The following is a 16,820-nucleotide window of genomic DNA, read 5'->3' as shown; positions in this document are numbered from 1 at the left end:
CATGCAATACCATAGTGGAACACCTTTATTTAATTTCCAGTCTATGGTATTTATGTGAGAAGTAGTATTAACCTCTTGTCAGTATCAGGCTGAATGTCAATTTTGACTACATGTAACACATTGTGGAGTTTGTCAGCTCCATACATCACTCATCGGGAACCACACGTCCTGAAGCCCATTTCTCTTATGGTTGAACTATATCAGCAAGATGAAGCTTAGTATTCTAGACTGCAATGCTATCTGTTATGGCTGCAACTTCCTTCTATACTGAACATAAGTAGACAATGGAAGCATAAAAGTATCTTTACAGCTGGATATACTTCCAAAAAATGAGGTGAGATGTTATCAAACTTCTTGCCATGAGTAAGTCTAGGCATTACAACAAGAATAAACATTCTGCCTCATAAGTTGTAACATTTTCAGTAAAAAATAAAAGAAAATAATTCTCTGCTACAATGTATTATTGAAATATCCACAATTGATGTAATACTTAATAGTTTCGCAAAAACTCACTCTGGGAGAATCATCTACCTTCTCGATGTGGCCTATATTGTCTGCATGAAGCTAACACGCAAAAATTCTGGGAAAATACTGAACTTGCTTGTAGCACTCAACTGATTTGTCTCGCGACATCATCAAAAAGGCAGATTTATCAAAAACCAGCTAGCATAAAATATGCACCGTAACAACAATTTTAGTTATTTTTATGAAATCACATTTGTTGGGTTTGGTTGGCTGGGTGATTAAAGGGGCCAGCTTACTACGTTATCAGTCCCTTTTTCCTCGAAAAAACAGGTCTACACGAGTGTACATCAGAGATGGCCTAGCTCGCAACACCCAGGGGAAGAAAATTTCCGCGGTCTACCAAAGGTCAACAAAGGCTAGACAAGGGACACAATAGAAGAAGAAGAGGATATAGGAAGAAAGGCAGGCAAGGTACCCTACCTAGAGAGCACTCGGAAGCACCTAAAAACAGAATACACCCACCACCAGTTACCAGAGGTGCCTCACTCAGAAACTGCCTAGGAAAGACTAGCAACAAAGATTGGGCAAGAGAAGCACAGATAAACATAAGATAAACAATTTGAACAGACCACAGGAGAGGGGAGGGAAGGAAAAGTAAAAGGTGGCAACAGAGTGTTCTGCCAACCCCTCAATGGGCTAACAGGTAAAGTAGCTCTCCCTTAGAGAAAGGGGTAAAAGCGCCCTTCACGAATAAAATGTAAAACTAAGTTAGCCACTGAGGTTTCGCCTCCTAACACCAAGAGCAGTGAGTCAGGGAGATCGAGTGTACACCACAGGGCAGCTAGGTTGGGACAGTCTAGCAAAACGTGAACCACCATCAAACAGGAACCACAACAACAGTACCATGTGTACTTGTGATTAAGGTTCACAATGGTTCAAATGGCTCTGAGCATTATGGGACTTAACATCTCAGGTCATCAGTCCCCTAGACTTTAGACTTAGAACTTCTTTTTTTTTTTTTTTTGGTCATCAGTCTACTGACTGGTTTGATGCGGCCTGCCACAAATTCCTTTCCTGTGCGAACCTCTTCATCTCAGAGTAGCACTTGCAACCTACGTCCTCAATTATTTGCTTGACGTATTCCAATCTCTGTCTTCCTCTACAGTTTTTGCCCTCTACAGCTCCCTCTAGTACCATGGAAGTCATTCCCTCATGTCTTAGCAGATGTCCTATCATCCTGTCCCTTCTCCTTATCAGTGTTTTCCACATATTCCTTTCCTCTCCGATTCTGCGTCGAACCTCCTCATTCCTTACCTTCTCAGGCCACCTAATTTTCCACATTCGCCTATAGCACCACATTTCAAATGCTTCGATTCTCTTCTGTTCCGGTTTTGCCACAGTCTATGTTTCACTACCATACAATGCTGTACTCCACACGTACAGCCTCAGAAATTTCTTCCTCAAATTAAGGCCGGTATTTGATATTAGTAGACTTCTCTTAGCGAGAAATGCCTTTTTTTGCCATAGCGAGTCTGCTTTTGATGTCCTCCTTGCTCCGTCCGTCATTTGTTATTTTACTGCCTAGGTAGCAGAATTCCTTAACTTCACTGACTTCGTGACCATCAATCCTGATGTTAAGTTTCTCGCTGTTCTCATTTCTACTACTTCTCATTACCTTCGTCTTTCTCCAATTTACTCTCAAACCATACTGTGTACTCATTAGACTGTTCATTCCGTTCAGCAGATCATTTAATTCTTCTTCACTTTCACTCAGGATAGCAATGTCATCAGTGAATCGTATCATTGATATCCTTTCACCTTGTATTTTAATTCCACTCCTGAACCTTTCTTTTATTTCCATCATTGCTTCCTCTATGTACAGATTGAAGAGTAGGGGCAAAAGGCTACAGCCTTGTCTTACACCCTTCTTAATACGAGCACTTTGTTCTTGATCGTCCACTCTTATTATTCCCTCTTGGTTGTTGTACATATTGTATACAGGGTGTCTACGTGGACAAGAAAAAAAAATTCCCGGATTTTTCCCGGATTTCCCGGTTAAAAACACTATTTCTCCCGGATGAAATTACGTATAAAGCGGGTGAAAATACATCCGGGTTAAGTAACAGTATACTTTCCCTCGGAGCTGTAAAACGGCGAAAGACGTCCCAGCACCTTAGGAAACGAAATCCAGGAAAAACAATGCGTTTGGAAAGTTGTTTGATGCGAGACAATATGCACAGAGTTTGTTTTCGTATTGCTAAAGTATATACCCAAATTCCACAAATTACAGCACGGTAGTTTCCGAAACTCTAAAATAGAGATTGCGTTGAGCGATGCCCTTTTGTCAGTCAGTCATAGCTCATGTCACGTGATCTCGCTAGCGAATGACGGCAGTTATTCGGAGCACGAGACCTACGAGAAAGACAGGCCGCGGCGCTTACGTTACGAAGGTAGGCCGAGCTCGCTCAACTCAACAAAGTACCGAGCGAGGTGGCGCAGTGGTTAGCACACTGGTCTCGCATTCGCGAGGACGACGGTTCAATCCCGCGTCTGGCCATCCTGATTTAGGTTTTCCGTGATTTCCCTAGATCACTTCAGGCAAATGCCGGGATGGTTCCTTCGAAAGGGCACGACCGATTTCCTTCCCTATCCTTCCCTAATCTGAGCTTGTGCTCCGTCTCTAATGACCTCGTTGTCGACAGGACGTTGAACGCTAATCTCCTCATCCTCCTCCACTCAGCAAAGTGTGTTTCTACAGCGGTTAACTCGTAAGTAGAAGTGTATGTACGAACGAGAATTGCATCCTCTATTGGCATCCACTGTTATTAGTCCTACAATGATAGGAAGTCCGTGGGCCTACTAACAGGCTCTAATTTGGCAATTAAAATCGTGCCAAAATAATTATCAGTCGCGTATAAAAGTGAAGTGTTCTGGCATGAAGAGACTTGTGACATTGCTCAGTAACACATTATGCACATTTTTTTGAAGGTCAATTACGCTTTTTGTCATCGATTGCATAATGTTTTATCTATGAAAGAACAATATTAAATATGAAAACTACCTTGAAGGTAGGTCTTTTTTTAGCGTGTGTTACACGTTAAGTCATATCAAATACAAATGTGCCGGTAAAATTTTGAATAGTGGCATAAATGACTTATCTTCTCGGCCCGACATTTTTCAAATGGCTGATCCTCAAAGCGTTACTTTTTGAATGAGAGTTATAACGCCCTGTGATTTAAGAAATTCACTGCACATTCCCACACGTAATATAAATCATCTTGCGTGGAAATTTACTGTGAAAGTAACGCATCTCAAGCCACTATTCGTAATATTTTCTGGTCATCTGTTAGAAATGTAAACAATTGTGACGTCACACACATCGAATGCACGTTAGTTGTTACGGACGTATTGCATAAACTTCGACCTAAAGCCTTTGACACTTTTCGGTGTCAGCAAATTGGTCTGTGCGTTGTGTAAATTACCCATTTTCTATGCAACTAAACTTTTATTTTTGGTGTTATTCTCTGGTTTATGTTTCATTGCTGCAGTATTATTCTGCAGTAGTGGACTAAAGTTCTTTGTCAGCGTATCAGATCTTACACGTCAAACCTACAAAACTTTAACCAAAATCTAAAACAATGAAAAATCCCGGAATTCTAAAAAATTCCCGGGTTTTTCCCGGATTTGTGCCGGATGATAAAATTCCCGGGTTTTTCCCGGATCTCCCGGATGTCCCAGGGCGTATACACCCTGTGTATATGATCCATCTCTCCCTATAGCTTACCCCTACTTTTTTTCAGAATCTCGAACGACTTGCACCATTTTATATTGTCGAACGCTTTTTCGAGGTTGACAAATCCTATTAAAGTGTCTTGATTTTACTTTAGCCTTCCTTCCATTATTAGCTGTAACATCAGAATTGCCTCTCTCGTCCCTTTACTTTTCCTAAATCCAAACTTATCGTCACCTAGCGCATTCTCAATGTTCTTTTCCATTCTTCTGTATATTATTCTTGTAAGCAGCTTCGATGTATGAGCTGTTAAGCTGATTGTGCGATAATTCTCGCACTTGTCAGCTCTTGCCGTCTTCGGAATTGTGTGGATGATGCTTTTCCGAAAGTCAGATGGTATATTGCCAGACTCATATATTCTACACACCAACGTGAATAGTCGTTTTGTTGCCACTTCCCCCAATGATTTTAGAAATTCTGATGGAATGTTATCTATCCCTTCTGCCTTATTTGACTGTAAGTCCTCCAAAGCTCTTTTAAATTCCGATTCTAATACTGGATCCCCTCTCTCTTCTAAATCGACTCCTGTTTCTTCTTCTATCGCATCAGACAAATGTTCACCCTCATAGAGGCTTTCAATGTATTCTTTCCACCTATCTGCTCTCGCCTCTGCATTTAACAGTGGAATTCCCGTTGCACTCTTAATGTTACCACCGTTGCTTTTAATGTCACCAAAGGTTGTTTTGACTTTCCTGTATGCTGAGTCTGTCCTTCCGACAATCATATCTTTTTCGATGTCTTCACATTTTTCCTGCAGCCATTTCGTCTTAGCTTCCCTGCACTTCCTATTTATTTCATTCCTCAGTGACTTGTATTTCTGTATTCCTGATTTTCCCGGAACATGTTTGTACTTCCTCCTTTCATCAATCAACTGAAGTATTTCTTCTGTTACCCATGGTTTCTTCGCAGCTACCTTCTTTGTACCTATGTTTTCCTTCCCAACTTCTGAGATGGCCCTTTTTAGAGACGTCCATTCCTCTTCAACTGCACTGCCTACTGCGGTATTCCTTATTGCTGTATCTATAGCGTTAGAGAACTTCAAACGTATCTCGTCATTCCTTAGTACTTCCGTATACCACTTCTTTGTGTATTGATTCTTCCTGACTAATGTCTTGAACTTCACCCTACTCTTCATCACTACTATATTGTGATCTGAGTCTATATCTGCTCCTGAGTACGCCTTACAATCCAGTATCTGATTTCGGAAACTGTGTCTGACCATGATGTAATCTAATTGAAATCTACCCATATCTCCTGACCTTTTCCAAGTATACCTCCTCCTCTTGTGATTCCTGAATAGGGTATTCGCTATTACTAGCTGAAACTTGTTACAGAACTCAATTAGTCTTTCTCCTCTTTCATTCCTTGTCCCAAGCCCATATTCTCCTGTAACCTTTTCTTCTACTCCTTCCCCTACAACTGCATTCCAGTCGCCCACGACTATTAGATTTTCGTCCCCCTTTACATACTGCATTACCCTTTCAATATCCTCATACACTTTCTCTATCTGTTCATCTTCAGCTTGCAACGTCGACATGTATACCTGAACTATCGTTGTCGGTGTTGGTCTGCTGTCGATTCTGATTAGAACAACCCGGTCACTGAACTGTTCACAGTAACACACCCTCTGCCCTACCTTCCTATTCATAACGAATCCTACACCTGTTATACCATTTTCTCTGCTGTTGATATTACCCGATACTCATCTGACCAGAAATCCTTGTCTTCCTTCCACTTCACTTCACTGACCCCTGCTATATCTAGATTGAGCCTTTGCATTTCCCTTTTCAGATTTTCTAGTTTCCCTACCACGTTCAAGCTTCTGACATTCCACACCCCGACTCGTAGAACGTTATCCTTTCGTAGATTATTCAATCTTTTTCTCATGGTAACCTCCCCCTTGGCAGTTCCCTCCCGGAAATCCGAATGGGGGACTATTCCGGAATCATTTGCCAATGGAGAGATCATCATGACACTTCTTCAATGGATACAAGTTACGTGTCTTTAATGCAGTGGTTTCCATTGCCTTCTGCATCCTCATGTCGTTGATCATTGCTGATTCTTCCGCCTTTAGGGGCAATTTCCCACCCCTAGGACAAGAGAGTGCCCTGAACCTCTCTCTGCTCCTCCGCCCTCTTTGACAAGGCCGTTGGCAGAATGAGGCTGACTTCTTATGCTGGAAGGCTTCGGCCGCCAATGCTGATTATTTATCAAAATTTAGGCAGTGGCGGGGATCGAACCCGGGACCGAAGACGTTTTGATTATGAATCAAAGACGCTACCCCTAGACCACGGGTAACCTAACTAACCTAAGGACAGCACACACATCCATGCCCGAGGCAGGATTCGAACCTGCGACCATAGCAGCAGTGCAGTTCCAGACCGACGCACCTAGAACCGCTCGGCCACAACGGCCGGTCGCGATTAAGGAGATGACCAAGAGTCAGCCAAGCATGGAAGATGCAGAGCCGGCAGAGTCATTGTGAGAGGCCTGCATAGGGGATCCCAATAGCTTCATAGTCTCCTTTATCACCCATAGTTTGTTCGGTGAAGTCAGAACGACCATTCCATATCCAGAACTGTAAAACATGATGGGGTAATAACAATCAGAGGTCTGCTTCTGGAAATACCAATCTCAAGCGTCGGCTTAGTGGTAGCCAGTTTTGTGAAGTTATCAGCGAGTTCATTCCCTGTGATCTCAATGTGGCTCAGACAAAGGTCACTTGGCATCCACACTGTTCAAGGGCATATGAGGAATCCTGGATAGCCAAGACCAAAGGATGGCAAGGGTATCACTGGTCAATAGCTTGCAAACTGCTCAAGGATTCAATGTGACTGACAAAGGACTCACTGGTGGAGGATCGAGTATGCTCAAGAGCGTGAGAGATGGCAACCATCTCCACAGTGAAAACACTACAGCCCTCCAGCAAGGAGCTCAGTTCAGTGCGTCCCGCATGAGTGTATGCGGGGCCCACATGATCAGCAACCATTGAGCCATCAGTGTAGACTACCCAGGATGCAGCAAGGATGAAGAAAAATTGGAGGGGGGGGGGGGGGGGAGAGGGGCAGGCTGAACTTTCGGACCATGTGATAGGTCAAGACAAAGCTGTGGCCAAGGGACACACCATGGAGGTGTATGTGAGTGGACCTGGAGGACGTGTTGTAGAGGAATTAACTGGTATTCAGAGAGGGAGAGCCGGATGTGGACTGCGATCATAATCCCTGATCTGGATTGCTGTTGTGGGAGATGGATTTCCATGTTTAGAAAGAGGAGATGGTAGTTCGGATGCTTAGGGAATGTGTATAGCATACTTGACAAGCTGTTGTTGTTGCCTGATCGACAATGGAGGGACCGCGACCTCCACGAGTAAGTTGTTCACAGGGCTAGTTCGAAAGGCTCCTGTCACAAGTTGAATCCCACAGTGGTGTATCAGACAAATTATCCGCAATGCTGAGGGTGATGCTGAACCGTATGCCAGACTCTAACAATCAAGTCAGAACTGTATCAGGGCTTTGTAAAGCTGCAGAAGGGTAGTGCAATCTGCACCCCATCCGGTGTTGCTCAGGCAGCGAAATGTATTAAGGTGCAGCCAGCTCTTTCGCTTAAGCTGGTGAAGATGGAGAACCAACATCAACCGGGCATTGAAGACCAGTCATAAAAAGCAATAAGTCTCCACCACACTGAGCAGTTGGTCATCAAAGTAAAGTTTAGGTTATGGGTGAATGGTATGATGTTGACAGAACTGCATGCACAATTCTTGGTGACTGAAAACTGAAAGCCTTGAGTGAGGGGCCATGGCTGCACCTTTCATATGGCACCTTTCAGTTGATGTTCAGTGATACCCACACTAAAGGAGCAATAGTAGAGACAAAAGTCGTCAGTATATAAGGAGAGTAATGCTGAGGACCCCACAACAGCTGCTAAACTGTTGTTGGCTACTAGAAAGAGAGGGACACTCAGTAGAGAGCCCTGCGGGCCTCATTCTCTTGGATACGGGAGGGAGGGGGGGGGGGGAGGGTGTTACTGTGGGAAGCACCAACTCGAACCCAGAAAGTACAGTGTGATAAGAAGTCCTGGATGGCAGACTCTAGATTATCAGTAGTGGAACAGCTTGGGACGGAGCCAGAAAACCTTGAGGTTCAAGGAGCCAACACAGTCGCTGGCTCATCAGCTGTGCAAGCAACTTGCAGAGAACACTGGTGTGGCTAATTTGGCCATAACAGTTCACCTATAGAGAATGCTTATCCGGTTTCAGTACTGGGATGATGATGCTTTCTTATGACTGCGATGGAAACCTGCCCTCACTCCAGATGCAATTAAAGATGGCAAGGATATGACACTGACAATCCACCGATAAGTATTTGATCAGTTGATTGTGGATCTGATCTGACCGTGGGGCTGTATCAAGGGAGTGGGCTAGGACACTAACGAATTCCCATTCACAGAATGGAGCATTATGCGGCTCCAGGTGGCATAAAGTAAAAGATAACTGCTTTTGCTCCGCCCACTGTTATAGGACATGAAAGGCATGTTAATAATTCTCAGACATTGTGTCTCAAGAATACTGCAGGGCAAAATGTTCGGTGACAAGGCCTGGGTCCAGGTAGACATTGCTATTCAAGGTAGTATCACATATACTTGCAGGTGTCTGGTCTCTGCAGACATCTGATCTTTGCCCAAACCTATGAAGGAGAGATATGTGATTTGCACTTCTGTCGTTTTATTATGTGTTGGCCCAGGGGCATGAAGCCACTTAAAGGCAGTGGGGTGCTCCATTGATAGATGCTGCTTATAGTACTTGAGAACCCGCCTACAATCTCTAATGGCCTCTGCGATTTCTGATTACTACTAATGTAATATCTTCTGTCAGGAAGGAATAGAAGATCACTAATTCAGCTGCCGAAAGGATGGCTGTAGTTATATTCTGGACTCCCTCGTTGAAATCTCCATTCGGTGGGGAGCCTTAGTCAGCACTGTTGAGAGCCCATATGGGTAGGCATTACCACCTTCAGATCTCAACAGACAGTTTAACAAGAATAAAGATTATTACTAGCGATCTTGGCAAAGGAGTTTACCTTCTCTAACCTCCGCAAATTATCAAAAAACTGAACAAAAATTATTGCAGAAAAGCAAGAAAACACTTGACTGCGTCGATACATTATGTATGACAGAATGATGCACTTTGCATCACATATTGACTACAACACAATATGTCACCAAGGAAGGGAAATACGGAAGCGTCCGATCCCGCCCGTCTGCTTTGACCCATGACGTCACAAATATGGCGCAAACAAAAACAAACACACACACTTTCCACAAGAAGCCTAATGACACTAACGGGACAAGTGCGGGAAATGGGGTGTTTTGGGGGGGGGGGGGGGGGGGGGGGCAAACTAAATATAAACAAATTTAGACGCCTTGCGTAGCTACAACGTGTAAGTGAAGACAGCCATGCATGAATACCCACCCACCTCCCCAGGGGTCGTAACCCCAGCAACCCATAGAAGATAAAGATGCTTCAGTAGCTGATTAGTGTTTATGGTCTTTTAAAAAAAAAAAAAATCTCACGGGATAGAACGAACAGATCAGAAAAGTAAATAAAATAAGATAAAACAGAACTGGAGACAGCCACACTCAAACCAAACTCCGCGCCGTCATGACGTCACACACGACAACACCCTTACGTCACGCGTCAAAGCCGATGCGTGGGATCGGACGCTTCTGTCGACCCCCAAGGAAGGCCTGTCAGAAATCACATGATGTAAAAATGATATCACATTTCTTTAAAATCCACAGAAAACGAAGTAATACATAATGTGCACCCTAAAACGATATGCACCAGTGGAAATCGAGGGGACAAAAACTGTAAATTTGCATCTACAAAACAACTGGAACATTTGTGAAACAAACATTGGTAGTAAATATAAAATCCTACTGGTTTCTTTAAGATTTATCCAAATCAAATAACATCTGTTATTAATAGTTAATATGCGCAGCTATGAACGGAAGTTGTACAGCAAAGGAACACAACAAAAAAGTAGGTAGAAATGTTTGACGATTTACATGCGATTGCACAATCTAAATAATAAAAACATTGATTATAAAAGGTAAACCAGAGTAGCGATATACAACAATAAACAGAAACTTACCTCGATATAATGGAATATATCTTTAAATATTTTCTCTTCTGTAATCCGAAAATGAGGATCAAAGTCATTTGGGTGAGAGCATGTGTGAATGATCCCATTCATGTCAAGATATAAGTTGTCAAAATCTGGTATCTGCAAAACAGCGGCAAATATATGAAAAACAAAATAATGTCACTAGCCTTGCCACAGTATTAAGTTGAACTAAAACAAAACATCGACAATTTCAGGTATTCATGGCTATAGTCCCAAGTTATGATTGAAATTCAGTAGTTTCTGTTATTAACAGAAAATAAACGTCCGTTCACCGAGACGAATAACACTTCGAAGAAGAACATTTCAATTTGTCAGTGCACTACGCGAATAAATACATTATTTACAAATTTCTGATAACCTAAACAACGTAACGAAAACACATTACATTTCTTATAAATTATGATCCTACCTGGTATTCCTTCACAATTTCGCTTAGACAGGGGTATCTTTCACTAATCCATCTAAAAAACTTAGGGACACCCATTTTTTCCTACTAAAATTTAAAACGCTACAACACCACAATATCAGCTGCTTACACAACTGTTTATATTCCACATTTTCAACGATTCACTGTAAGAGCAAGGTAGCCAACATTAGCTGAATCAACGGTTATTTGAATGACGTTTGTTTCAACAACGAGTTTGTTTGCGCGGCCATCCGCAGCAATCACAGAAATATTCGTTTTGTAAGTAAAAACCGTCTTTTTCTCGCTGCAATGTATTTTATTTGTTTCAGATGCGACTCGCCTTTTACTTTAAGACATTTTCAGTGGAATTTTGGTTGGCTCTGCGCTTACTCTGAGTAGGCCACATACTGGTGGTCGCACTATAACTTCACTTACGAAGTATAAGGAAAATATGCTTGTTTTTTGTAAGTGGAGTTACAGTGCATCCTCTAGTCTAGCATGTGACCAGATGAGAGGAAATGCAGATGCCAGCTGAAACAATCGAATAACTATTCCACTGAAGATGACTTCAAGTAAAAGGCGAAACGCGTCTGAAACAAATACAATACATTTCAGCAAGAAAAAGGCGAGTTTTGTGTACAAAACGGACATTTGTTTCTCCCTGAAAGTAAATTTTGAACCGAGGAGTGTACCGTTTTGGTTGGTCATATCGAACGCTCCGCAACGGTTAATGTTTAGTCACATAGTCTAACAGTATTATTCTTCGTAAACATCACAGCATTGTTGAATGCTGTGTTCAAGCACTAAGTAAATGCTCGTAATATGTGTAATTGCAATGAATTTCACTGTCAACATTTTCATGTAGGTATCCGGTATATTGTTCCGTTCCTCGTACTTTCTATCGCGTTTTTCATTTTCGGCAATCCTATTCATAGTTTAAGTTCCAACATTATTCTTTCTGATGATGTGTAGGGTGCCCCGAGGGTTAGGGCTGTGGGTTATGTTGGTGACAATTTGCCTGTTCGGGTATGGGTTGACGAAGTCAACAGAGATTAAAATGAATTAGATGTACGGTACTTTTCGTTTCACAGAGCCTTAGTGAGGAGATCTCAAGGATGTAGAACAAATCAGAAAACAAGTATACACAACATATATTTACAAAGAAAAAAGATATGCTAATGTACCCTCCATAGATGCCAGTTGAAATACTCCTCAAACTCTATGGCTGCCAGAACAGCCACTTTCAGCAAGTTGCTAATTGTAAGACTTGGAGGCATCCACACTGAATGCACAACGTGATACCTCTCAACCCGTGCTGCTATTTCCCTAAGGGTTGCCATTTTTACGTTTGAACTGCTGACAATTAATAGAACTTTACCAGTACCCTTTTGCATTTGTCTCCCCTTGACACAAGACAGTTGGTACCCCAACAGGCAAAGTGAGTCTCTCAGACTCAGTTTTAATTAGAAGCAGCACCTTGAACTTGTTGGTTAGGGGGATAGGGTAATACCCTGACTCCTCTCTAGCCCCTGTCTGCTATGTACAGGAACCCTAGATCCACCACTGCAACTGCCGGCCGTAGCGGCTGGCAATGACTGCGGGCAGTTGCGGCAAAGCAACGGAACATTTGTCGTCGTAACTGCTCGGCAGTCAGCGGTCGTGACGTCATCGCGACTGCCGCGTCTCGGCCGCTGCAGAAGCAGTCAAGCAGTTGCGCCGCGACTGTCAGGTGTGTGATGACTGCAGAAATCAACGACGCGCTATGTCGAAGAAATGTTTTCACGATGACGATGACGAGCAGTTAGTGGAGTATGTGAGCAGCTACTCTATACTGTACGATCGTAAGCATACAGATTTCAGAAATGTGATGGCAAAGGATAATGTGTGGAAGAAGATAGGAGAAGCAATGAAAAAAGATGGTAAGTGTTTTGCATATATACATTCATTTATTAATGTTTTTTTCCTACTGTGACAAATTGTACAATATGGAGGCTACAACTATGCTTCCATTCTTTCTGTCACCAAACGATTACAACAATAGTCGTTACGAGCAGTAACAATATTTTATTTCCTTTATTTGATGATGATGTTTGGTTTGTGGGGCGCTCAACTGCGTGGTTATCAGCGCCCGTACAATTTCCCAACCTTTGCTCAGTCCAATTTCGCCACTTTCCTGGATGATGATGAAATGATGAGGACAACACAAACACCCAGTCATCTCGAGGCAGGTGAAAATCCCTGACCCCGCCGGGAATCGAACCCGGGACCCCGTGCTCGGGAAGCGAGAACGCTACCGCGAGACCACGAGCGGCGGACTTTCCTTTATTTGAGCCTTAGTTCTTTTCCAGGTTGTAATCATTGATTTGTAGGTTCACAGAAGTAATTCTTAAATGTATCTCGTACCTGAAACCCTTCAGCTAGGTAGAATCCTCCTGTTCGGGAAGGGGAATAATGTTCTGTGGTACACTCACGTCATGGTCAAGTTCATAAAAAGGTCGTCCTCTTTTTTCTAAATAGGCATCTTGATTTCAGTTAATGGAAGCTCTTCATCTGCTGGAAACACGTCTCCTTTCATGATCATTTTCCCCATTGCCGACTTATTAAATATGCCACTGTCTCCTTCCTTCCCATATGAACGTATGTCTGTCGCAACGACTTTACAGTTCACATCAACCAATGCCAAAAGTACAATGGAGAAGAGCCCTTTGTAATCCCAGAAAAGGGAACAACTTTTTCCAGGGCACTGTATCCTTATATGTTTCCCATCAATCGCAGCACAGCAGGTAGGGAAACCCCAAAGAGTGTAGAATTCTTTTGCACCTTCCCTGAAAGATTCTCGAGATGGAGGAGGCAGGAAGATAGGTGCCAAGTGTTGGCACATAGCTTCTACTGTTTCATGAACTATGATGCTCACGTAGCTTGGTGATATCCAAAAACCATATCCAAGGGACGCGAAACTCTCCCCTGTAGCTAGAAACCTGTAACACAAACCATAATTATTATTAATACATGAAACATAAATAATATGTGTACTGTCTGCCATCGGGTTCCCCTAAATGGCAGGCAGCACCACATAACAGCCACGCTATGAGGGAAACAAACCAACAGCCAAACAGGCAAAGACATCAGGTAAACACGCCGAAGATTCCAGTCGATTAATAGGAACCTTTCCTTGCAGAGGTCGCCGTGACATATCCGACCATGGATTCCTACGCCGGGTTTCTATTGGCTCCAGCTCACTATATAGGCCCGGCCGGTCGAAGGCAGACCAGTCTTCGTCCGCTGCTAATGGCAACCGCTATAGTAGAGTCTCCGAGAAGATATCACCGAAACCGCTGTACTGCACCGCCGATCGAAGTACCAGCCGATCGAGAGGAACCACATCTCTGGCTAGATCGACGGACGTCTACATCTATTGTACAGCCAGCTATTGTATTGTAGAAGAAGTTACGTTCAATAAACTGTTGGAGAATACAACAATATGTCTTGTCCTAATTACACAGCTAAACAAATATCGTTCCATTTTAGGTAACCAGTGTAAGAAAAGATGGGAAGACATCAGAGATAACTACTGGAAAACAGGTTCTGCAGCACCAAGTTCAACAACAAAATGGGCGTTTTTCAACAGACTAGGCTTTTTGAGAGATGTAGAAAGGGAACGGTCATCTTTTTGTAGTGTTCCGCTAAAGGAGCCAACAGGTGTTGAAGGACTGTTATCTGATGAAGACGGACAAAATGCCAATGAAACAGGGCCTGACACTCCACAATCCATTGCTTCCTTGTCCTCTAATGACGCACCTGCTGCCAACTCTTTCACCTCAGCTCGCAGATCGAGGAAAACACACTGGGATTCAATCAACCGAAGTGGCCAACAATGATTGGAATTGCTGCAGCACTTGGCTAATAATCGGGAGCCGGAAGATGATGTGGGGCAGTTCATGAGAAGCATCGCAGCGTCCATTAGGAAACTACCACGTCACCTCATTAATAAAGCGGAAATTGACATTTTAAACTACACTCCTGGAAATGGAAAAAAGAACACATTGACACCGGTGTGTCAGACCCACCATACTTGCTCCGGACATTGCGAGAGGGCTGTACAAGCAATGATCACACGCACGGCACAGCGGACACACCAGGAACCGCGGTGTTGGCCGTCGAATGGCGCTAGCTGCGCAGCATTTGTGCACCGCCGCCGTCAGTGTCAGCCAGTTTGCCGTGGCATACGGAGCTCCATCGCAGTCTTTAACACTGGTAGCATGCCGCGACAGCGTGGACGTGAACCATATGTGCAGTAAACGGACTTTGAGCGAGGGCGTATAGTGGGCATGCGGGAGGCCGGGTGGACGTACCGCCGAATTGCTCAACACGTGGGGCGTGAGGTCTCCACAGTACATCGATGTTGTCGCCAGTGGTCGGCGGAAGGTGCACGTGCCCGTCGACCTGGGACCGGACCGCAGCGACGCACGGATGCACGCCAAGACCGTAGGATCCTATGCAGTGCCGTAGGGGACCGCACCGCCACTTCCCAGCCAATTAGGGACACTGTTGCTCCCGGGGTATCGGCGAGGACCATTCGCAACCGTCTCCATGAAGCTGGGCTACGGTCCCGCACACCGTTAGGCCGTCTTCCGCTCACGCCCCAACATCGTGCAGCCCGCCTCCAGTGGTGTCGCGACAGGCGTGAATGGAGGGACGAATGGAGACGTGTCGTCTTCAGCGATGAGAGTCGCTTCTGCCTTGGTGCCAATGATGGTCGTATGCGTGTTTGGCGCCGTGCAGGTGAGCGCCACAATCAGGACTGCATACGACCGAGGCACACAGGGCCAACACCCGGCATCATGGTGTGGGGAGCGATCTCCTACACTGGCCGTACACCACTGGTGATCGTCGAGGGGACACTGAATAGTGCACGGTACATCCAAACCGTCATCGAACCCATCGTTCTACCATTCCTAGACCGGCAAGGGAACTTGCTGTTCCAACAGGACAATGCACGTCCGCATGTATCCCGTGCCACCCAACGTGCTCTAGAAGGTGTAAGTCAACTACCCTGGCCAGCAAGATCTCCGGATCTGTCCCCCATTGAGCATGTTTGGGACTGGATGAAGCGTCGTCTCACGCGGTCTGCACGTCCAGCACGAACGCTGGTCCAACTGAGGTGCCAGGTGGAAATGGCATGGCAAGCCATTCCACAGGACTACATCCAGCATCTCTACGATCGTCTCCATGGGAGAATAGCAGCCTGCATTGCTGCGAAAGGTGGATATACACTGTACTAGTGCCGACATTGTGCATGCTCTGTTGCCTGTGTCTATGTGCCTGTGGTTCTGTCAGTGTGATCATGTGATGTATCTGACCCCAGGAATGTGTCAATAAAGTTTCCCCTTCCTGGCACAATGAATTCACGGTGTTCTTATTTCAATTTCCAGGAGTGTATGTTACGGTACTTGACAGTTCTTCAGAATCATCTCTTGTGCCACTACCTGTCAGCATCAAACCTTCCAGCTCGTCTTCCCTTTCATCTCCGTTCGAACGAACTTCATCGGTTGGAGACGATACGTACACTTTCATCCCATTAATAAACATCGAACCACAAGCAGGTGATACTACTTTTGAAATTAATTACTAATCATAATGTAAACACAGTGTAAAGATAATGTAAAAATAAACAACGAACTCTACAGGCCCTGAGTCGTTTCCAAATAAACCTATTATTTTAATAGAAATTTATGTTATTTCATAGAGATACAAAATTATGCATTTTAAACCATTGTGGATGAATATGTATGTTTTTATACATATACTTACCATAAAGTTACTGCCATTTTTTCGTCGGCTTCTATTGGAGTTTGCACTGCACTGGTAGCTGTTCCTGCTATATCTTCTTTCACCAGACTTAAAACAAAATCGAACTGAGATGGGTTAGGTGTAAAGAAATTTTTGAACCTCTCTTCATCGCTTCGCAAGTGACCGG

General features: G+C 44.0%; 1 protein-coding gene across 1 annotated transcript in view; it reads right to left on the bottom strand.

The window, feature by feature from the left end:
- The window catches only part of LOC126109592 (5'-3' exoribonuclease 1), a 196,917-nt gene extending 185,592 nt beyond the window's left edge, over positions 1-11,325 (bottom strand). The window contains exons 1-2 of the mRNA XM_049914630.1: positions 10,847-11,325; positions 10,405-10,536 (exon numbers count right to left, since the gene is read on the bottom strand). Coding sequence (XP_049770587.1) covers positions 10,405-10,536; positions 10,847-10,921 — 207 coding nt within the window. The 5' untranslated portion in view covers positions 10,922-11,325. The remainder of the gene's footprint in view (positions 1-10,404; positions 10,537-10,846) is intronic.
- Positions 11,326-16,820: the final 5,495 nt, after the last annotated feature.

Source organism: Schistocerca cancellata, chromosome 12 (assembly GCF_023864275.1).
Source record: "Schistocerca cancellata isolate TAMUIC-IGC-003103 chromosome 12, iqSchCanc2.1, whole genome shotgun sequence".
In the NCBI taxonomy this organism is placed as follows: domain Eukaryota; kingdom Metazoa; phylum Arthropoda; class Insecta; order Orthoptera; family Acrididae; genus Schistocerca; species Schistocerca cancellata.
This window is presented reverse-complemented; position numbering and strand designations above follow the sequence as displayed.